General features: G+C 40.9%; 1 protein-coding gene across 1 annotated transcript; it reads right to left on the reverse strand.

Annotated features, from left to right (window-relative positions):
• Nucleotides 1-252: 252 nt before the first annotated feature.
• On the reverse strand, nt 253-8658 carry CLEC3A (C-type lectin domain family 3 member A). Its single transcript, XM_025426917.3, has 3 exons — nt 8420-8658; nt 3809-3892; nt 253-1859 (listed from the first exon to the last, which is right to left on the reverse strand). Exons 1-3 carry the CDS (start codon nt 8532-8534, stop codon nt 1468-1470), a joined length of 591 nt encoding a protein of 196 aa, XP_025282702.1. The 5' UTR covers nt 8535-8658; the 3' UTR covers nt 253-1467.
• Between the last annotated feature and the right edge of the window lie 15462 nt (nt 8659-24120).

Consider the following 24120-nt stretch of genomic DNA (forward strand, 5'->3'; position numbering starts at 1 on the left):
GTGGGGAATTCTACTGTGTTGGAATAGGGGATGGGTCAGGGCCTACCAAAAACAACTGTAGGTACAACTTTCTTTTTAATATTCTCCTCCTCTCTTCAGACTACCTCTTTATTGTCACATAAAATTATTCTCCTAAGATATCTAAATCACCAGTTTGATCAGATCTAGGGTATTTCCTCCCCTCAAATTGTGCCAAGTTTGATATAAACTAACGTAGTTTGAATAACTAATCAACATCCAAATACATCCACGTCGATCAGAACTCAGGCTTTATTATTGTGCAGTGAAAAAAACTAAAACTTAATTCCAAGCACATGTAATTCGAGTTTGCAAAGAAAGATATTGTTCATAAAACTTATTCAATATTTAAAGAAGAAAATGACATTTATTTGAAGAACAGAATATACTTAGAATTCCTGGCTTCTAAAAAGCCCATTTCCCCTATGCCTAAGCTTTGTAATTTCATGTTAGGCAATAAAGTTATTTTATACAATCTAGTTAAACTATTTAATGGAAATAGCATTTGACAGAATAAAATATTGCATAGATGTATGACTCCAAAATAATATTATTTAAATCCAATGTTCAACCTCCAAAGGTAGATTGCCCCTAATAGACTTCAATATATGCTTGTTTACACATATATAAGTACATAAAGTATGTAAAGGAAACTGACATATATAATATCAACCCTCAATTTCATCTAGGAGGATAAGGATACTAAAGCAAGGGAAAAGTAAACATATTTTTTTCCTACTTTATTTTCCCATACAGTTTGCTTTAGTGTTACCTATTCAAGTCAGAAATAGTCATGTAATTCTGGGACTACAAATTGACCAAATATCCTGTTTTATCATTCCCTTTCAGGACTGGACCGGGCATTTTCAAAATCAGGGTGTGTATATGGTGGAGGAAGAGGGTCATGAAGAAAACAAAGTTAAATCAGAACATTTCTGAGATATCCATGTTCTGATGTGGCAGACAGGATGCAGGTCCCACCAGGGGATGCAATGACTCAGAAAGGTTTATGGGCTAGCAAAATGCTATGACTGGGTTGGAACAGATTGGGCATCAGACTAAGAGGTTTCTAGGTTATATTGCTCCCAGAATTTCTGATTTAGAGAATGCTCATCAATCAAATATAAACTTCCAAGAGAAAATCTTCCAGGTAGCTGTTGTGTTTTTAACAGACCTGGTTTCTGTACAAAGGAGAGGGCCTAGGAAAGTGGGAAGGATTAGATAGCCCATTTTGCAGAAGCCACATTAACATTGTGCACATAGCTGGATCATTATTTCTGACCTCCTATACTCCAAAGAGAGCAAAATCACAGTGAAATGTGGTAGCAAAATTGGCTGACTCGTGTTTACCTGTGGACACAAAAGAAGCCCATGTGACAATTCTGACTTACTCTTGTGAACCATCAGCCTGTAAATCGTGATCAATCTTGCATTTTTGAGAAGGGTCTATTAAGGGATAATAAATTCACATATGTACCTCTTGGTGCTACGACAGACCTCATCACTCCATTTGCCCTGAGCTGACTGGGAGAACAGGGCACAGTTTTCACGCTTACCGCCATTAGGCTGTGCGTGGTCCCAGTTGAGGAAGGAGATGGTGACTCCATGGACATCAACAAACTTGCCCTCTGTGACCATGTCATTGATGCCCAGCCAAAAGTCATTGACACCTGGCAGGCTTCTTTTACCATAGTCTCGGAGGGCATTGATTTCGTCAGAGTTTCTGGGGATAACCAAGGTTCCTCCCTTGGAGATGCAGTCTTCATTGGCTTCATGGAAGTGCTTCAAACCTTCTGAAGCAAGGTAGCATTTCTTGTGAACTTTTGTGCCTCGGAGACAGACTGTAAAGATGTGAAATTTGGTATATTAATGTTTTTTTAGTATTATACATCCAGGATTGGACTTGGAAAATAGTAGTTAATATTACTATTAATTATAGTGATGTGTGATCATAATTATAAATTAACATTTATTGGAGATTTTGTATGTGTCAGACCTTGTGCCAAGCACTTTATAATAATGAACTAATGTAATAATCACAATAATCCCATAAAGTGAGATTTTATTTCTCTCACCTTTACATATCAGGATATTGAGGCCTAATAGAAGTTGTTACTTATAACGACTTTGTGTGTAAAAATGCAACTTATGTAGCATATAAGATCATAACTACATGAACTCAGGTCTGTCCCACCCTCAAGGCATTTTTAGTTTCATGCTGCTTTGATATACACATGCTTGTTTCTTTGTGTAGCTCTATTGTATGCTGCTTTCTTTGGAACTTTTGGAACTAAAGTATTAGTATTTCATAATTATTTAAGAAAACAAACAAAAACAAGAGTCTGAATTGACATATGGAAATAAAGTGGTTTTATTATGCAGGTAACTCAGCCCTGGTAATATTGTTTAGGTTATTCAGGATAAACCAAACATAAAGATAGTTTTAGGGCAAAGTCTGGAGAACCAGACTCTGACATTTACTAGGTGTGTAATTGTTGGAGAAAATACTTATTTATTTATGCCTCCGTTTTCTCATCTATAAAATGAGGATAATCATAATGGTACCTATCTCATAAATTGTTGGAGGACTAATGTTTTAATGTTTGTAATGTATTTAAAGTGCCCAGCTGTGGGCAAGGCATTAATAAAACTCTTTTGCCTTCCTCATGGGCATTTAATCTTCCTTTGGCTTTTGTATTCTCTTCCTGGAAACCTGATAAATGGAATATGTCACCAGTATGACTAGGCAAAGTTGCTTGTGGTAAAAATGACCTTGAACTGGTAACACAAAGCTGGCCTGGGAGTTATAAATCCTTGATGGAAAGCCATAACTTTAGTCTTCCCTAAAAGCAGTAACTCTTATAATTGGACAGGTCTCTCGCAGGACCCTTGAAGTTCTGCTTTTGGAGTTGCTATGTGAGGTGTTGGATCCTGGAGGTATAACTCTTGTGAGCAAGGGCTATTCTTGAACCCACCCAGTGTGGCTCTCTTTTCCTTAGCCCGTGGGAGCCAAGGAGGGTAACTCCTGGAAGACAGGTGTATAGCTGCATAGGCTGTTGGGAGCTCTACTCCTTTGTAAAGAGGAATGCCAAGCTGTGCTTCTAACCAATGGCTTTCCATTTGCATCTGGTCCTCCATGTGGTCAGACTGAGTCCTGTGATCCCGTGTTTAGTTGAACCTCAGCAGATCTCCCAGTGGGCACTTAGTAAACATCTAATGAATGCTAAGTATCTTCACCAATGAATATTTGCTTCAATTCTGTTTCATTGACTATTAGAGAAGAGTTATGGACAAACTTTTAAAATGCATTATTCAGATGCCTATTTTTATTTCTATACCACCTATATATAGGAGAAGGGAGTGGAAAATCAAGCTGATTTCCCAAAACAATTGTCTCCCCAGCTTTTGGATCCTTTCTCCTGGATACCTCTCTGGCTTGTCAATCTCTCTCTTTTTGTAAAGATTCATTCGTTTGTTTGTTTGTTTGTTTGTTTGTTTGAGGTGGGGAGGGGCAGAGGGAAAGGAAGAGAGAAAACCTTGTGCATACTCTGCTGACTGAGTGTGGAGCCCAATGCGGATGTCATGACTGTGAGCTCATGACCTGAGCCGAAACCAAGGGTCAGGTTCTTAACCAACTGGGCAACCCAGGTATCCTCGGTTTGAAAATGTCTCTTTTAAAGAGTGTCACTTAGAACTTGACATGTATTGTGGGTATAGTTTGAATTGCTGGAAAATCATGATTTCTTTTCCTCTGTCTTTTGAGACAAAGTCCTGATACGTTGGGTCTTACCTGTCTGTAGGGCTTGCATTTCCTTCAGGGCATTGACTTCTCTCCAGAGCTTTTCAACTTGAGTCTTCAGGTCTCCATCCTTTTCTGGGGATATTTTAGGGTGGGGTAGGGTAGGAGGAATGGAAAGCATGATTAAAATAAGATAAAAATAAAATAAAGTTTTGGAACCCAGAATCTAAGCTGACAATCTAAGGTGAGGGTGGTTTTCATGAAACTGGGCCAAGTGTACATGGAAATTAATGCATGAAAGTAAGTTGGTCAAGAAGATTCATAAGAAGTTGGTCGTGGTAATTGTACTAAATGGTCCTTCTCTGAGACAGGGCTGCTATACCTCTCCAGCCCCATTTTGTGGGACTCTCCCCCTATCAGGCATCAGACTTGTTGACTTTCAGAGCATCTTAGAGCGAGGTATGTCATCTTGGGATCCACTCTTTTGGGTTCCTCCTGCCTGGAACACTCTTGCTCCAGTTCTTGTCCATCTCCTCACTGAGCTGAAATATCTTTTCTAAAACTCTTCTATGGTGATTGTCTCTATATTAGCATCTGTCTGACTGATCTCTTCCTTTGAGCCTTTACTTTTCTTGGGAGAACTTTTCTCTATAATTATTTTTACTTAATTCGATGTGTCTTACTGTCCATAGTGCTCCTGATGATTAACACAATGCTTGATGTATAATAGCTGTTCATAGTTGAATGAATAAACAAGATTCTAGGACTGATGGGGACTGTTTTAGAAATTGACAGTTTGAACTCTTCAAAGGCAAGAATTATAATAAACCATAATAAATGACAAAAAATATTAAAAGCCATCATGCACTGTGTAGTAGGGGCTTAATTCTTTCAATATTCCTGTGAAATAGACACTCTCACTATCCTCAGTTCATAGAAGAAATAGAGGCACAGGAAGCTGAATTAACCTGCCTTAGGCCCGCCAGCTCATAAGGTGTGGTCGGGATTTGAATCTCTTTTACTCCAATTCTGTGCTTTCATATCCTTCTGATCTGCTCCTGCAAAGTAATTGCCTGATCCCAAGCACATGGCCTTGGACAGAGAAGATGCTTAAAGTTTGGTATGGTTTGTCCCCATCTGCCTCATTATCTATTTGCCTTATGGGGAATCTGTGTTCTGCTCTGGATTTTTCAGCACGATACTAAATCCACAGATGTTGATTCATCATCCTCTTAAACATGTGATTTGCAAGCCAGGTGTTTCCACATTGGGTTAGGAATGCCTTCTGCTGTATCCAGGGGTGGACCCCACCTCTTGTTTCACTTGATAATGCACATCAATTTTGTTTTTTTTTTTAATTTATTTTTTATTGGTGTTCAATTTACTAACATACAGAATAACACCCAGTGCCCGTCACCCCAATTTTGAAAGCATCCAATAGCTCAGCTCAGAAATATAATAACCCAAGAATTTCCTCAAAGAGACCATTCAACCCAGAATAAATATAAGGGCACATTCAGAATGGAAAACCATCAACTGTTGGAGGCCTGGTTCACAAAGACCACTAAAGACTTGCTTCCAAGTTTCAAGTTGTCAGCCATACCAATGTCATCCCCCTTCCCTCTCAGCTTCCTGCTCCATTCTGTATAAATATGCGGCCTCTACAGGGAAGCTGTAAGTATTGTAATTACCATGAAGACATGAATAATATTAGGCTCCTGGGAGATCATTATGGAAATCATTATCCAGGTGGCTTGGCTTCTGCTTCTAACCTTTGTGACAAATGTGGATGTGCTTTGTCTACAATGAATACAGGGAATAACTACTTCAATGTAAAAATTAAATTGTATTCATTTGTGCAACACGTAGTTTGTTGAGACCTATGAATTAAAGGCCAGGGAAATTTTGTTTTTGAGCTAAGTCACCCAATTAACATTTTGAGTAAAAGACCAAAAAACTCCCTTTCATTTTATTATTGTTTTTCTCCAAAAGTAGTTTCGGTATAGAAATACAAAAAAATTCCTGGAAAATCACCAGTAGATATATGAAATATACCTTCAACCTCATTGACAACCAAAGAAGTGTCAACCTTTTTAGCAATTAAAGAAATACAAATTAAGAGAGATATTTTGTTTTTTGGTTACCTTGACAGAGCTTAAGCTGATGATTCAATGTTAAGTTGTCAAGGTATGTGGGAATGGTCACTCTCATACACTGAAGATGGGAGCAACGTGGGTTGATGCTATTATTTTGGGAAACAGTTGGAAAATGTGTTGAACATGCAGTTTTCTAGAGGTGTATCATAACACCCTTCCTCGTATGGGGTCAGTATAGGTACACAAAGCAGTTCACTGAGGCATTGGATCAAAAAAGATAGATTAGAAGCCACACAGAAGTTCATCAAGAGAGAATAGATAACATGAATCATGACACATCTATGCAGTGGAATATCATAGGGTCATTAAAAGGACTGATATATCCCTTACACTGATAGTTATCCAAGATTCAATAGATGAGATAAATGAATAGCCAATTCTTATTCGGTTAAAAACAGGTTTTAATTGTGCATTAGAAAAACTCTGGGAATATTATTTCCCAATAGGTAATAGTGAGTAATTTTGTGAAGAGGGCTGGGAGAGAAAAAATGGCTTTCACTTTTTTTTTTTTGGCTTTCACTTTTGATTTCATAAATTCTCAGGTGCTTAAAATGTTTTAAAAGCGTGTGCGTTAGTGGGGAGAGAAGCGTTTGGTAAGTTTAGGCTTATTGCTTCCCTTACAGCTGTAGAATCTACTTTCTTGGACCTAATAGCGGAGACTCACAGAAATTCCCTTGGGAGGATGATGTTGAAGAGGTATGCCCCGTCAGCTAAAAAGCAAAAAGGGAAAAGCATGTGTGCACACTTGCGTGTGGTTGGGGGTGGCGTTGGGGAGCTCTTGGTGACCTGAACTGAATGACTTCAGAAACATGCCCACAGCATACACACATCTCCTCTTCACATCCCTCCCCACATCCCTACTGGGTGGTCACCGCTTTGCCTCTACCTCCCAGAGCTGAAGAAATGCTAGCAGTAAAAATAGACCACATCACACGGTATCTTCCCTGCCCTCATCTTCACCAATATAGTTTATCACTCACAAGAAGTATTTTAATCTTCTATTTAAAAGAGGTAACGCGAATGTTTAATATTTTATAAAGGAAAAAGATGCCACTGAAGAAACTTCGCATCAGATCTAAATCATAGAAATAAATGCCCCCTTTTCAGGGCACTTCATTATATTCAAAACATGACACACCAAGAGAAGCCTCCTTTTTACCCACCAGCCATCCACACTGTGTCAAGTCCAGGCTTGCACTTTGTTGGTATGTTTATATGTTTTATTACTAATGAAATAAAATTGATAAGGAAATAGTATCATATATATTGACCTTGAAATACTCTGGTAAGAAAATGAAAATGACTCAGAGGATAAGATAAAACATCACTCTGTCTCTCTTGATGCTTTTTCCCTCTTGCTATGGTTTCAGCATATTCCAAATAAATTGCTATCATCTTTGTTCTTTGCAAGGTTTGTTTTTTTCTTTTTTTCTCTCTCTCTTTTTTTTTTTAAAGATTTTATTTACTGATTCATGAGAGACACAGAGAGAGGCAGAGACATAGGCAGAGGGAGAAGCAGGCTCCCTGCGGAAAACCCAATATGGGACTCAGTCCCAGGACCCTGGGATCAAAGCCTGAGTCAAAGGCAGACGCTCAACCCCTGAGCCACCCAGGTGCCCCCCCTTAAAGATATACTTATTTATTTGAAGGAGAGAGAGTGGGCAGGGGAAGGGGCAGAGGGAGAGAGAATCCCCAAGCTGACTCCCTGCTGAGCATGGAGCCCACAGGGCTCGATCTCAAGACCCTGGGATCATGACCTGAGCCAAAACCAAGAGTTGGTTGTTTAACTGACCGAGCCACCCAGGTACCCCTGTTTTTTCCTTTTTTTGTCTGTTAACCCAGTTCAACCCACTCAGATTTGAGGATTGCTTAGAGATTCAGTATTGCATTAAAATGTTTTCGAACACTATGTAACTTTGCATGTTGAAATATTTTTAAGTTTAAAAAGAGGTTCAGTTTCTCTCCAACATGAAAAAGCTTAAACATGCAGTATAGACTGTCCTTATATTGTCAGAAGTGTGAAAATACACCTACATGATAACCAGTGACAAAATGGTCTATATCTTTGACTACACATTTAATAAGATTATAGTTATCTTAGAAATATATTTGAACAGTTATACTATGTATAGAAATGAAACAGTATATTTTAATTATCAGTCTATTCCACTTGATCCCTTGCTCATAAAAACCAGATATCCACATATCCAGGATATCCACATATCCCTCTGAAGAGCATTCTGCGTGGCAAAGCTTACTTGACAAAGGCTATGCAATACAAAACCATTTTCTATTAAGAAAAAGGCCTGCCACATGATTCCTTTAAATATCAAACTGTTCCAGAGAATTAAAAGGCCATTCTGTCCCCTGGGTTGCCATATCCGCACGGTGGCATGGTACTATCACCAGAGATAGTTCTCCTGGAGAAGTTGGGAAATGAACATTGCCCAGTCCCTCCCCACACTGGGCAAGCCTAGAATTTTGCTGGGCTGAAAAGCCCCGTTACCTTTCACTCGGCGTTTGCTGTGCTTCCTGGCTTTAAATTTGGATGTGTGGCTGGTGGTCTGGTCCAGGAGTAAGGTGATAACCAGGAGGTAAATTACAAGTCCATTCTTTGCCATGGCTCCTGGGCAAGTCTGATGACCACCTTGCCAGCTCCTGTGAAGTAGCTAAGAGGCAAGAAGACTGCACAGCCACATCTTGCTCTGGAGAGCCTGGGCCAGCTTTATAAAAGTGCGTGTGAAGGTTGGCTGGAATCCTGCTGACGAAATGTTTGAATTCCTCGGCTGGCCGCAGCATAAGGTGGCCCCTTGTTCTTGTCTCATGTTAGACTTTTTTAGTTTTTAATGTTCCTGTTACATTTTCTACTTGACTCGCTTTTTAGAGCGTATCAGAGTTAACTATGGGATTAAGGGTTTTGCCTGCTTTCTTCTCCTCCTTCTTTGTCTTCCTTTTTTTTTAATTTAAAGGGCAGAAAGTTTGGAGTAGCTCTGTGAAGACCCCAATATTTAAGCCCTTGATTTGGAGCTCTGCAGTTCTTTTAATGTTCTGGGAAATTCAATTCCTTTTTCGGGGCGAATAAATAAATAAAGCACACCCCAAAAAACTAGGAAAGCTACTGCATATGCGTGTGTATATGTGATGCCAGAGTTATACACACATTCCTGTGTCTACACAGCTCAAGTGGAACTTGGGAATGGTTTGCTCACAGTGAGTAACAGGGTTGGCCAAAGTAGATAGTCCATGATAAAGCAGAAGGCTTTCTAATAAGATTTTGTGGATTCATCAAGAATTACAGTTTTGGGAAACACACTTTAGAATGAAAAGAAATTGAGATGGTGAATTATTTCTGTAAGGATAATGTAAAATATCAACTATAGCTGTTTTGCAAATCCCCATCACCCAATGCTTTCTGCCTTGAAATTACCCTACTTAAAAAATACTTTCAAAGGGAGTATAGAAATAAGAGAATAATAGAGTGAAAGATATGGTTTAATTATTCTTACCTTAACAATGGGCTTTTTAGGACAAGTATTAGGAACCAGACCGACTTTTGAATCAAAAGCAAGGGACTTCCCTTATCTTTCATTTTCTTTTTGAGACAACATAGGAAGAACCAAGGGTTGATTGATTCCTTCTGGATCTTAGGAGAAAACTACCGTCTAATCTATCTTCATTGCCTTCCAGTGAAAGCCTCTTTGTACCCTACCCACGTATTAACACCAAAGTAAGCCCGCGATAGAGAAAAGCCTGACATAATTTAGCAATGTAAGTGTGGAATAAAGAGTAAAGATTTTACTTATAAAGCAGACTCCTTGTACTGATTTGGGCATTCTATGAACAGGCACTTGACAGCATTGTGGAAGCCAGCTGTGTTCAGGTTCTAATTTCACCTATTTATCAGCTGTGTGATCTTGGGTAAGTCACTGAACCTGTTCTCACACGGAGCTAGGAATGCCTACTGTTGGAAAGATTAGATGAGATAATGCTACAAGCTCTTAGCACAATACCCAGTGCTTAATGATAATAATAGTAATAACCTCTGTGACATTCTTACCATTAATTATAATAGTATGTGCAACTCATGGAATACCAGATCTCTTTGGTATTCTAAAATACTCCATGATTTGTATTCTCTCCATTTATAGACTGGATTGTATTGAGTAAGTATTCTCTCCATTTATAGATGATTGAATCTGAACCTCAGGAAAGTTAAGTGGACTTGTTCATCCGTCAGACTCCAGGGGAATTGCAGTAGAATTTAAAACCTAGTTTTGATTGACCCTGGAAGATCTCTCCTTTGACCTGGCCTGTGAAAACTATGCTTTGATATGCATGTGGAAAAGGATCAATGCTTTACAACTGATCTTATGATTGATTGAAAATACTTCTTGCCAGCTTCTCAAATCCTTTACTCTGAGAAGAGATTTTTGAGGTACAGAATAGCTGTGGAAAGCTAATGATTTCTCTTGGATCTTTGATCTATGCTATATTCAAACTAGATTTGTAAGAAAAGGCTGCCTTTTTCTTCAAAATAAATCTATATTGTTTTAGGCTCTTATTCCTTTCCAGGAAGCCTCTGACGCTTTTTTGGATTTGTTTTCTTTTAGCCAGATTTCAAAGCCTATGCTTTCTTCGTTTTAAATTAATACTTTATTTTTTTAAGAACAGTTTTAGATTTATAGAAAAATTGAGCAGAAAGTAGAGAGAGCCTGCCCTACCCCCTCCCCAGTTTCTCTTATTATTAACATCTTATTATTATTAACATCTCTTATTATTAACATCAAAAAAACAAAAGCCAAAGAAAAAAACACAAAATCTTGTATTTGTGTGGTGTATTTGTTATAATTGATGAATGAATATCGATCTATTACTATCAGTTAAACCCTATAGTTTATATTGGGGTTCACTATTTGTGTTGTACAGCTCCATGGGTCTTGGAAAATAAATGTATAATGTCATGTATCGACCATTACAGTAGCATCCAGAAGAGTTCTACTGAAGCCCACACTTTTTGCTCTAATTAAATATTTGAGGATTCATTTCTTCCCTAGCTGTACTGCCAGGACTCTCTCAGGGGCTGCTCTAATCTCCAATTCTCTCTCCCCAGATGATCTTAATCCTTCTTGTGACTTCCAATTCTCTGTCTGGGACTCTCACATTTACCTATCAATTTGATCTCCTCCTTCAGATTGACAGTTCCAGTGGCCCATGTGACCTTTCCAGTTGGATGTCTCAGACATTTCAAACTTGTGAAGGTTGAAGTTAAATTCTGGGTTCTACCCCCATTAACATCCCATGGATTTTTAAAAGTCTGTTTTTCCTGACTCTTCTCCAGCACAATTCATGTCCCCAAACCACTCAGGGGGCCATTTCTGAAAACTTGGAAGAATATTTGTGCCTTGCCACGCCACCCCCCTCAATTTTTTGTCTGCAACACCCTTCCCTGTGTCCTTGTCAGCAGCAATGCTGTGGTTTCCACCACCACATGGGTGCTTCCTCTTTTCTGTCATCATCTCATCTGACATCACCAATAGCTTTTGTCCTGGCCCAGCTCAGCCACTCTGCCCCTACCCAACTGAGGGAATGCTCCACACGTCACTGATGGGATGTCACTCTCAGATTTAAAACCTTCCAAATCCTTCCATTGTACCTATGATGAAAACCAGACTTCTTACTTTGGTTTCCTAGGACCTCCTACCTGGTGAGATCCACCTGGTTCTTCCTTTGTGGAGATCTTTTGCCAATTTTGAGCTGTATTTTGTTCTGTCTTTCCATACCCATGGTGCTTTTCCACACACTTTTTCCCTGTCACTATACCACCATCCCTTCCCAAACTTGACCTCTTGGTGTGAGTCCAAATTAGTGCTACTTTGTAGATGACTGACTCTTTCTTGTCCTCCAGATTTGAACTTGAAGATCGCCTTCTCAGACATAGCTTCTCTATCTGCATAATGTAGCAAGGACCTACTCTGTTTTCTCTAAGAAAGTACCTTGCTTCCTTTATAGCACTTCTCATAGTGGGTACTCATTTAAAAAATGTATTTACTTGGTTTACTGGTTAGATGTCAGGCTGTTCGGCTAGGCTGAAAGCTCCCAGAGGGCAGGAGCTGTGCTGGGTTAGCTCCACTATGCATGCAGTACAGTGTCTGCTCAATAACTCTTAACTAATGTGTAGCAGGATGGTTTTGCTTTTGCTTCCCTCCTTTTCGACCTCTGCTCTGAGACTCCGGCAACAAGGCACTTGACCAAGGAAATAGCAACTCAACTCTTGGAAGAGTAAAGAGACAGACTCACTTGGCATAATAACACTTGGAGTCATGCTAGGAAACCATCCCACTCAGCACTGGGGAGACTCTGGTTGGCTTGCAGGTGCTTGGCCCTGAGACCAGACAGGGCTGGGAGCTTTCCCTTAACTTCTCTTCCTCCTGCTGAGATTCCAAGTTCAGTTCATCTTCCTTTAGGGAAAACCACTGGAAACTAAATGCCTGCAGGATTGGCTGGAAGAAGATGAAAAAGAGTTGGATCTGAGGATATTCTTAAGGTAAGGTTTTTGTCCTTGTCCCAAAGCTGATTGACATCAGACATGGCCTCCACCCCCAAAACCCCAATAGGAATAGGATGGGGAAAATGGTAATAATCTGGGAAAAGAGCACATCAAGAACTACACATACATCAAAGATAATGGGGGGCGGGTGTCCCTGAACCCACCTTGTTCTCGGGGAAGCCAGGCCTCACTCAGTTTTCTTGGAGGCTGAACAATCCCTTTTTTGTGGAGCAGGATGATGTCACCAGCTTGTCTCCTGGGCTGGACCAGGGCTTGTGAAAGGGCTATTTAAGAAGAAGTGCACATTTATAGCCAGGGAATAGGAACCATAAAAATATTGCCGTTAGGTGGAAAGCCTTTCGGCGAGGATTTACAAACTGTCACTAGAGTTTAAATTTCCTTAATAAATTGCTGTTTACAGCACATCTCCTGACCACCCTGTGTAATTGATGTGTTTATTCCACTGGTTGCTATTTTAAAGTTGCTCTAAGCTGCTGTTTTCCAGAGTGTCTAACAAACAAGTCCATCGTCCTACTTGCTGTTTGTTAGTACTCAAGGCTGAAATCTTTGAAGGCTGTGTTCAGAGGTTCAAGCACAGCATTTAGGGAAAGTGACAGGGCTGAAGTTGGATATAACAGAGGTGAGGTTGAAATGCTTGAAGGAAAGATTGGTTATGGTGTATGTGTAAGTTGTCTTGTTTTTACTTAGGGCTTTTACTTGTAGGTGTGACGGGGAAAGTGTCAGGAAATTTGAAGAGAAAACTGAAGACAGGGTTTAGGAATAAGGTTCAAAGACCCTGCTAACATGAGGCAACATTGGATATACATAAAGAGCCAAGGACTCCAATAGTTTGGGATTAAAATTTCAGCTCTGTTACTTTTTAGTTGTGTGATGTGGTCAGATTTTGTCCTTTCTCCTAACTGGCTTCCTGATCTGTCTTAGAGAATACTGAGAAAACTAGAGCATGTGTATAAAACACGCAAGCCACGTCTTGTCACTGTAGGGGATCCATCCAGGGAGCCTAGGCTTCCCTAATAACCATCAGATAGATGCAACAGGTATCTCCGTAAGGTCCTCAGATTCATCCTTGCCCTTACCTCAACCCCATAGATTTGGTTCCATTTGCACCCACAATGAAAATACTTTATCGTAAAACTTGTCAATATTTTATGATTATTTTATATATTTGTATCTCTCACATCTTTTTGCCTTGGGATGGATCTTGCCAAGATTCTCTGCTGATTTCCTAGACCAACACTGTCCAGTAGAACTGCTCAGTGGCCACATGTGACTAAGAGCTGCCATATTAGCACAATTTTAGTGCCTCACAAAATGACTAATACATAGACATTTAATAAATGTCTATTATGTGAAATGGTCCAACCAAGAGGATTTGGAGTAAAGAGAGTGGTGATTTAGATTCAATTAATCTCATCGTGACTATTGTGCTAGGATTTTTTTTTGTAGTGTAAATCCTATAAGGAAAGCATTATTCTAGGGATAGAAGGTGGACTTACCCTTAGGGAGTAATGTGACCTTTCTTAGAATCTTCAGCTTCTAAGTATTAGTCAAACTTGGTCTCCTTAAGGGACACCTGGGTGGCTTAGTCAGTTAAGTGTCTGCCTTTGGCTCAGATCATGATCCTAGGGTCCTGAGATTGAGCCCCTGCATTGGGCTCCCGGCTCAGCCTGGAGTCTGCTTCTTCCTCTCTTTCCTCTGTCCCTCCAGCCCCCTGCTGCTCATGCTCTCTCACTATCTCTCAAATAAATAAAATCTTTAAAACAAAAACCAAAAACCAAAAAGCTTCATCTCCTCAGTTGAGGGGAGGACCCAGCTGGTGGTGAAGGGGATTTGGGGCTTTTGTAGGCTTACCTAGGAAGTCAGAATGAGATTTTTTTTGTAAAGTCAGAGTAGTGGAATTAGAACAATGGAGTCCCAGATTTAGGAGAGACAAATCTCCACTTTGAACACTTCTCATGATGGAAAATTCACTACCCAGTAAGGCAGCCAATTTTGCTAACCTCTCCCTGAGTTTCTTGGGTTTTGCTCTAGGCCTGTGGTAGCTACTTCTCTGAGCTAGTTTCTAGTGTATGATCTCATCTTGAACCAGCTCCCTCTCCTCTTCTGGGACCAATTTTTCTTCTGGCTCCATTCCATTCTCCCTTCTTGTGGGCCCTCTCAGACAGTGGCTAAACCAGTGCATCCTTGGCCCTGAAAAGCCAGACACCTCACTGAAGTCCTCACTTCCCATAGCAACACAAAGTAGTGGAAAGTGCACAAATGACATCATATGGACCCAGGGTTGAATTGTGGCTCTCTCACTTACCAATTAGGTGATTGGGGCTAGCTCACTAATCTCTCTGAGCCTCTCAGTCCTATAAGTTGTTGGTCATAATAACTGTATGCCACCATTATTGGGAGAATTAAAAAGATTCTCTGAAAACAATCAATATACTGGCTGATACAGAAGAGATATTTCATATGAGCACTTTCTATTGATAAATTAGTTATTATTATAACCATCATCATTATAATAATGTCCTAGCTCTTACTGACTTCACTCTGAAGTCATTCCTCTGCAGCCATCCAATCTGCCCCCTTATTGTTATCTCTCTACCCCCTCCAAGCACCCAATATAGTGAACAGTTCATTTTTTAAAGAAAGCAAACATTCCATTGGTCTGTTTTTCCTAGGTGTACTAACGTTTCAAATTTATTGTGAGTTTTGCCTGGCCCTGCTGCCAAGATGGTCCAAGAATACAAATAAGTCAGTATTCACCTCCCTTCTTCTGGGAGCAAGAGCAGCCCTCAGTGGAAAACCTTTATAATTCCTCTCTGTAGGCCTCCCAAGGTTAGGACCTGGTGAAAACAGTCTTCAAGCTTCAGGTAACAACAGTGCGGTCCTTGTTCTTCCTTAGAATCCAGAGGCTTGCAGACTCTCTCTGTTTAGAGCAAGATGACTGCAGATTGTAGAGTGAACCATTGAGAAAACCTGCTTTTCTGGATATTAACTAAGTTTCCAACTTTTAAGTCCATGACCATTTCACCAGTGGAAATTTAATGATATAACTAAAGCCATCTTGTGTTTCCCTTGAGCTGGCTCAATTACATAGTCAAGCTATTTCATTTGGTTTAAATGGCATAAAGAGGGATTGCCTTATAGTCATCTCCCCAGAAAGTGCCTCCTGAGGCTGAAACCCTGAAGAAATTGTCCTTGATGGGCATACCAAGGAAATTGTGTCCATGATATCTGCTTCTTATAAAGAGTAGGAAAAGTAGCCAAATAGTTAGATGAATTGTATGTACAAGGCATTACTTATATTTCTTTGTAATCTAAGATAAATGAAGAGATAGAGGAAGAGAAGCATAAGATGGAGAGGATGGAGGAATTGAGACAAGTTTGGTATTCGACAAATCAATCTTAAACTTTTCATGGGACACTGCTGGATTTGTCTAGTTGATGATAGGAAATAATGATTGGACACTAGAATGAAGTTAAAAAAAAGAGTTCTTCGAGAAAAATCAATAATTTGTTAATAGCGAATCAATGATACATTAACAGTGGGAAACTGATGATGGGTCTGAAGCCAGGACTCTCCTACGGGGAAAGAGGAGGATCAGAGACAAATCCATGGGGTCCCAGATACTTAACGGGTGGGTAGAGACAGGGAAAGGAGTCAGTGGTCAGAAAAGCTAAAGAAAAGCTGTGTTTCCCTTCATTGATTCCACATTTTTTGAACCTGAAGTGAAGGTTCCTGGGGAGGAGAGTGGAGACAGAACTGGCAAATATGTCAAAGAAGTAAAACAGGAAAACGACTAAAATAAACATTGGTCTTGAGAGTTAGAAAAAGGACTCTAGGCAATTTTTGTAAGGCATAAATCACGGAAACTAGATTGCAGTGAGGAAAATACTAAGTAGAGATTTAAAAGTTAATTTATTTAGTAGAGTTTTTTTTAGGTTCACAGCAAAATTGAACTGAAGATGCAGAGATTTCCAGTATGCCCCAGCCCCCTGCATGTATGTCCCTGCTCGTTTTGTCAGGGGCAGGAGAGTAGGTGGTGTATGGTGCAAAGGGGGAGCACCTCTGTCCCTCCACAGTCTCCTGCCTGATCCCTGCTTCTACCCCATCCTCTATGCAGACCTGGCTCTAGACCCACAATCTCGCGTATCTGTCACTCTCAGTGCAGGAATGTGCCGGCCACGAGACCACACACATCCATGCCCACAGGCCGGTGGGCAGAAGGTGTGCCCACCACAAGCTCTCTGTGGAAATGGCAGGGGTGGGGGTGGTGGTTAAGGCTGAGGACTCTGAAGAGAGACCACCTTGGTTTGAATTCTGTCTTTATGACTTCTCAGCTGTGTGTCCCTGCTACAGTATCTCCTATCTCATAGGAAGAGAAGGTGCAATAATGGCACCCACCTGCTAGGTAGAGATGAAGTTAGTGAATGCCCATAACACACTGGCAACGATGTCGGTTCAATAGCAAATGCTGGCAACACCCATTAAATAGATGGAAATGTTGAGTGGTTCTAACTCTGGGGTGAAATTTTTGTCCATCACGGTGGGACTAATTGTCCATTTGGTGAATTGTCCTACAGCCTCTACTGGGAAGCTGGCCTCCTGATTCTTAATATAGGAGGGCAGTAGGCGGATGGCTGATGGCTCACAGGATCCCAGCTCTCTGCACCATATAGAGGCGTCGGATGGGTCTGCAATAGCCACAGGTTTGCACCTGGTACTCTGCCAACAATCCAAGTTCTCACACACTGTTTTAATGGATACATAACATGTGCCTTACTTTACTAAACTTCCTCCAGTTGTTTAATTTCCAGTTTTGCCTTTATTATAAATGATGGTGAGATCTACATCTTTGTGTGTTAATTCTTTTTCTGTACTCAAGATTATTTTCTTAGGACACTTTAGTCTATAAATGGATTTCCTGAAAGGCAGCATAGTCTAAAGGTTGACAACACAGATTGGAGTGTGGATTGCTTGAGATCAAATGTCGACTATGCCGCCAGCAGTTGAGTTTTCTCAGCTCTCCCACGTCTTGGTTTCCCCTATCTATAAAAGAGGGGACAACAGTAGTATTTAAATTATAAGCTTGCTGTGGGACTTAAATTAATTCTTGTAAAGCACTTGCTTAAAGCAACAGTTAGCCTGCAGTAAGCATTAGTAATATTTAATGTTACTGAGCCAAAGGGAATGAATATTTTAAGATTCTTGATACATATTGCTAATTATATTTGATGGGAAGGAGGAGAAGGCCTTAGCTTGTCTACTTCCCAGGAGGAGGGAGCAGTGATGGGCCAGGAGGAATAAAGGAGAGTCCGTTTTAGGACACAGGTTAGATCACATGGCCTGGCAGGCAGGGTCATTGATTCTTTTTTTTTTTTTAATTTTTTTAAAATTTTATTTATGATAGTCACACAGAGAGAGAGAGAGAGGCAGAGACATAGGCAGAGGGAGAAGCAGGCTCCATGCACCGGGAGCCCGACGTGGGATTTGATCCCGGGTCTCCAGGATCGCGCCCAGGGCCAAAGGCAGGCGCTAAACCACTGCGCCACCCAGGGATCCCTAGGGTCATTGATTCTTAAAAGGGTTCCACATGGGAATGGCTAGCTCTTTCTCTTTGCTTCTTCCCATGAACATTTCTTCCTATCTCTTTCTTCTCTGTAATATGCAATTGGATGGATGGTGTTAAGGTCCTCAGATGTGGGTCTGGGCTAAGAAAGATACAGACGTTCCTAATTTGGGGCAAGGTTCTGTGTTCTAGTTCAGTATACTGTGGAGTGCTCTGAAGTGGATGTTGAGACACAAGCTCTGTGCTGGCCAAATCAGTCCTTGTGTCCGTTCACCACTGTCCTTCATGCATGAAGGAGGAGGGTTGGGTGGGCCAAGGCAGGATTCAGGTATTTATGTGCTCACTGACCATAATATCATCTAATAAGGCCCCAAATGCCATCATTGCACATAACTATTTAAAATGAATGTGCCCATTTTCCCACCAGGAAAAAAAGTATGTAAGAAGCAGATTTCTATGTTATATCCTTTCTTAGAGATGTGGAGAAGACCCTCAGGTTAGGGAGGAAGATGGTGGCTTACTGGAGAGCCGTGTTGGTGTCCTGAAAGCACTGCTCTTTTTCTCAGAGCCTTTAGGGCTTTAGAATAGGAACCAGTTTTTCTTTGCTTTCAGGAAACCAGTAGCACATCCATTTTGAATGTCTGGTAAACAGTGAAGGAGTCAGTGTTTTATGAGTATCTACTTTTCATCTCAGGAGATTTTTTTCAGCTTTTGCTTTCCCCCGATGAACAGAGAGGGGCCATCCAATTTGCATTGGATGCTGGTTTTTGCCAAAGGCTTCCTTCCAGTAGAAACCAGACAGGAAATATTCCCAGAGCCTGGTTTTTTGGGTGTGGAGACAGCAAGTCCAGGAGACAGGCTGATGTCTCTGAAAGACCCACATTCACCACGCCCGCTTCCTTCTATAATTTATTTCTGCCCAAGGAGACTAGGCCACCCTCCAAAATATATACCAGATAACTGGGATTGCAATTGAAAAACCCACTACTTGCCTTGAGTATGCCTTGTTGGAAATAAAGGAGCAAACAGTCCTGGCTTGTGTCTGATGACAGTTTAGGAGTAAGTAAAATAATTATTTCTATAACCAAAAATTGAAAGAGGACTACTCAAGGGGGATTAATATATCGGACTTCTAAGCCATCATTAAAATTCTGCCAAAAAGGATATGGAGCAACATGGAAAATGCCCATAATATATTTCTAAGGGAAAAGAGCAGTTTTAAACCAGAACTTATGGGGTGGACAGTAATAGGTAGACAGAGTGTGAATGAGGGCGTGTATATGTAAATAGAGATAGGTGAAAATACTAATTATGGTTACTTTTGGGTGTTGAGATTATGGCGGGGTTTTTTCCTCTGATTTTCTAAGCTTTTATAAGTGTAAAACATATATTTAAATACAAACATTTTATTGAAGTATAACATATGCACAGAAATGTGCCCAAGTTGCAAAATACAACTTTCTGATTCTTCATAAAATTTAAATCTGGCCCTCCTACTAGTACCTAGATAAAGCAAACAGAAGGTTCCCGACACCCGCCCCCCACCCCCAGAAACTTCTTGAGCCCTGTCCAAGTCACTGTTCCTTAAAAGATAAACCACTGCAGTGGCGTTGAACGATGTCAACCTCGCCCAGTTCAGCTGTTTCCCAGAATTCTCTTCCCTGTATATTTTGGGTTATAGTGAGGCATCAGATTCCCCTGCAGATACACGCAGCATCGAGGTAGGAGGCAATGAGAGATTGATCAGGATTTGGCATGTGTTTGAGGGTTCTAACTCATTTTCCCTCTCTTTCACTTTACTCCCATCTTCCCCTTTCCTATGGCCAGCCCTATGGACCTTAGGCCTGAAGACTACAGTCTTACAGAGACCATTTAACTAGCTTGCACTATTGAATAAGGTCAAATCCCTGCAGTAATCCCTTTATTTATTTTTTTAAGATTTTATTTATTTGAAAGAGAGCACAAATGGGGAAGGACAGAGGGAGAGGGAGAAGCAGACTCCTCACTGAACAGGGAGACCCATGCGAGACTTGATCCTAGGACCCTCGGATCATGACCTGAGCCAAAGGCAGATGCTTAACTGACTGAGCCAACCAGGTGCCCCCCTGAAGTGGTCCCTTTAATATGTGGGTGTGTACGTAAATGTGTGCATCTTGTAATGGCTTTGCTTCTCGGGTAGAACCCTGTCTGATAAAACAGAATTATAGGCAGATGATGGCCAGTCTTCAGGATGGCTCCCAATGAATAGTCCTCACTTCTTGGGACTACAGTCCCCTCTTATGAGCAACACTGAACTGTGTCACTAGTAAGATGTTCTGGAAATGGCAGTATGGGACTTTCAAGATTACATCATAAAACACATTGCAAATTCCTGACCCACAGAAACTATGCAAGATAGTAAACGTTAATTGTTATTTTGAGTCGCTAACTTTTGGGGTAATTTGTTACACATGGTAATTCCATTAGACCCATGGAATTCTGAGTAAGCGAAATAGCTATTATTTTAGGTCCATAAGTTTGGGGTGGTTTGTTGCCCACAACAGATGTAAAAATCCTTTCTAAAACCCTGACAGTCTGCACCTTGCACAAAAGGTGCTTTTTTTTTTTTTCTTATATAATAAAAAAATCTAGAGGGAGATTGTTCCAGTGTGGGCTCAGTGGCTCACTACTGGGCATGGGTTCAGCATCTTCCCAATCCTCTGGGCCTTCTCCTCAGTTATAAGATGGCTACAATAACTTCAAACATCACATCTTCATAGCATCACTTTGAAAGCAGAGATCGGATTTGTGGGATGGAAAGAATCCTCACATGCCCCCCTTTAATCACAGGAGGAAACTCGCTCTCAGATGTTCCCTAGCAGATTTCCTCTAAATGTGTCATTGGCCTGAGTTGGGCCACAGGGTCATCCCAAGAGGTAGGCCCATTTTCTCTGACATGAAGGGCACACTACAAGATCCCTCTTTTTTTCCATGGGAGACACACACAGAGACAGAGACACAGGCAGAGGGAGAAGCAGGCTCCCTACAGGGAGCCGGATTTGGGACTCAATCCCTGGACCTCAGGGTCACTACCTGAGCCAAAGGCAGACACTCAACCACTGAGGCTCCCAGGTGCCCATACTACCAGATTCTTGAATAAAACAGGGTTCTGTCAGCAAGGAAGAGTGTGGAAAGACAGCCAGTAGGGTTTGCCACAAAATCTTTACCTGACAAAATCCCGCTTATCTTTCAGATCCCTGTCTCTTTATAAGGACTACTTCTGTTAAGTCAGAGCTTTCTTTTAAACTCCTGGGGAGGAAGTTGTATGTTGAGTTCTTTCTCTTTGGAACACCAATCACTGTAATCTGGGTAGTTCGTTATTTAACGATGTCTATATCTCTTGCTATACTATACATCTCATAATTCAGGCCTAAGGATACAGGATCAGGCACATGGGACTCCAGGAAGTCCCTCTCCTTCCCTGATCTGGCTCGCTCATTCAATTTTTTCCTGATCAATAGAAACCATTGTAAGCAGTAAACTTTTCAGTGTTCCACTGACTGTTATTTGTAAATCTGTCCCAGGAATGTTCAATTGACTTGTTCAGCATAACTGTTTAATAAAGCAAGATTCTTGGATGTTTAGCAATTAGAATGTTCCACTGTGAATGAGTAGTCCCATGACAGGGAAATTGGATTTCTCCTTTACTTTGTATAACTGACAAGGCTTGATTAAATATTAATCAGACTCTCCTGGAAACAGGCTCTGAGTTTAGCGATATAATTGTAGCTCATATTCATAACTTAGGATTCATGCTCCTTACTGCTTCCTCTGGAATAATAATGCCATCCCCCACCAAGGCTTGTCGAGTTGATGAGAATAAATAGAGAGGGAGATGGGTCATGTGTCAGACCTGGTTTGCTGGATTGTGAATGGGAAGGCCATTGGTTAGTTTTTACAGGAATATGGCCCCTGTCTGCATCCTTCTTTCAGGTTTGTCCATTTATTAATATTGATCGGGTTCTGCAATGTGCCAGGAAGTGTTCTAGGTGAAAAGATACAACAGTAAACCACACAGACAAAAATCTCTGCCCACATAAAGCTTAAATTCTAATGTTTCCTGACATCTACACTTTTGAGAACTATTACGTGTATTCTCAATTAATGCTCACCTGTGAGATACAATTTCTTATTCCTCCATGATGGACATAAACAGATTTTTTTCTGCCCATATGTTTTTCTTCTCTTGGTTATAAAATCTCTGCTGTAAGGAACAAATTCTGCTTTAGGTAGAGATGAACAGCTCCCATTTCAGGGCTCCAGAGGTAGACCAGTAAACCAGATTTGACTAACCAGAAAATCTTATCTCCAGGCCAGTCATGCCAAGCCAGGCCAGAGTCCTCTCTGGGGCATAAACATCAGAACCATCAGCAAGACTCAATTTTTCCCCTGTTGAGACTACTGAGGAAGTAGTTACTGGCAGACAAAGATTCACATGCTACTCTTTACCCATCTGGACATATCTAATGCACACACACATGTGTGAGAGAGAGTGAACCAGTCTACCAACATCTTTGGAAGTTCTGGATTTAGTTGTTATAATTTTAAATATCTTACAGAACCAACCTGGCTGTTTGTTTCTTCAATTTCCCTCTTTCCTCTCTTATCTCTCTGTTTTTTGCCAAATATTTATTGAATACAGTTTTAGTTTCATATTGCTGTCTAATATATTACCACAAACTTAGAGTCCTGTTTATTACAAACATAAGTTTATCTTCTGAGTCTTATTGGGTCAAGACAAGGGTCAGGGCTTAGCCAGTCCTCTGCTCAGAGACTTCTATCAAGGCATCAGCTGGGCTGTGTTCTCATCCGGAAGCTTGCTTGGGGAAGCATCTCTTCCTCATTCACTCAGGCTTTTGGCACCATTTACTTCCTTGGATCTGTATGACTGAGGCCCTGTTTTAGTGCTGTTAGCCACAGGCTACTCTCAGTCCTCAAGGCCACCCATGGCTCTTAGCTATGTGGCCGTTCACAAGCCTACCCATGACATAGTAACTCACTTCCTCAAAGCCAGCAAAGGCTCTAGTTTGCTAAGATGGAATTGTATACAATGTAACCTAATCTAGGGAGTACCGTCATCACAGTTGCCATATCCCATTGATTAGAAACAAGTCACAAGTTCCACCTCCATTTAAGGGGATGGAATTATGTGTGATTCACTGGGAGTCACCAGTAAGTTTGTCTGCTATGGGAACCTACTTTATGTACCGGGCATCACACCAGGGAATACCAAAGTGCAAAAGAGATATGGCTCCTGCTGTCTTGGAGCTTACATTTTTGTAAATTTGGATCTTGTAAATTATATAAGCCAATGCAATGCTGCCTCTTCCCCAGTTTTGTTTTGTTTTTCCCTCTAGGCTAGTTTGAGTTCTTGGCAGCAGAAAGAATCCCGATACAACTCCATTTTGTAGATGGGACAAATATGTAGGTTGTAGGAATTGAGGATCCTATCCTAGGGCTCTTTCCATGGGCCCCTAGTCACGGAATGGGTAAGACTTTGGAGTGAAATGTGGGGGTTATTTATGTCTTGGTTCCACTGTTTACAGGATCTCTAACCTTAGACACTTCGCCTTTTTGAGCACCAGCCTTTTGGTCTCTGAAATGAGCATAGTACCTATCCACTATAGGCCTATTCTGTATGGTTCCTCTGTGACAATGTTCTGAGAACAGCGCAGACCTAGGCAGATATTGCTCAGGTACTTGGAGACCAGAAACAAGATCATATCACTATGGAATATTTCTGGACCAGCTGGTGGCTTACCTGGATCTTCCCAAAGGACACATCTTGAGAGGAAGGACTCTGCATCTTTGCTTCTCCAGTTCTTGACACACAGAATGTGCTAAATGAATGCTGGTTGGTCCTTCCAGGATCCTATGTGTGCTTTCATCAATGCATTTATGGGACATGGAATAATGGCCCCTCACAAATGCCTATACTTTGATCCCTGGAACCTGTATATGGCAGAAGGGACTCTCCAGATAACTCAAGGGTCTTTAGATGGGGAAATTGTTCTGGATTATCTGGGTAGCCAGTGT

The sequence above is a fragment of the Canis lupus genome, chromosome 5 (assembly GCF_003254725.2).
Source record: "Canis lupus dingo isolate Sandy chromosome 5, ASM325472v2, whole genome shotgun sequence".
In the NCBI taxonomy this organism is placed as follows: Eukaryota; Metazoa; Chordata; class Mammalia; order Carnivora; family Canidae; genus Canis; species Canis lupus.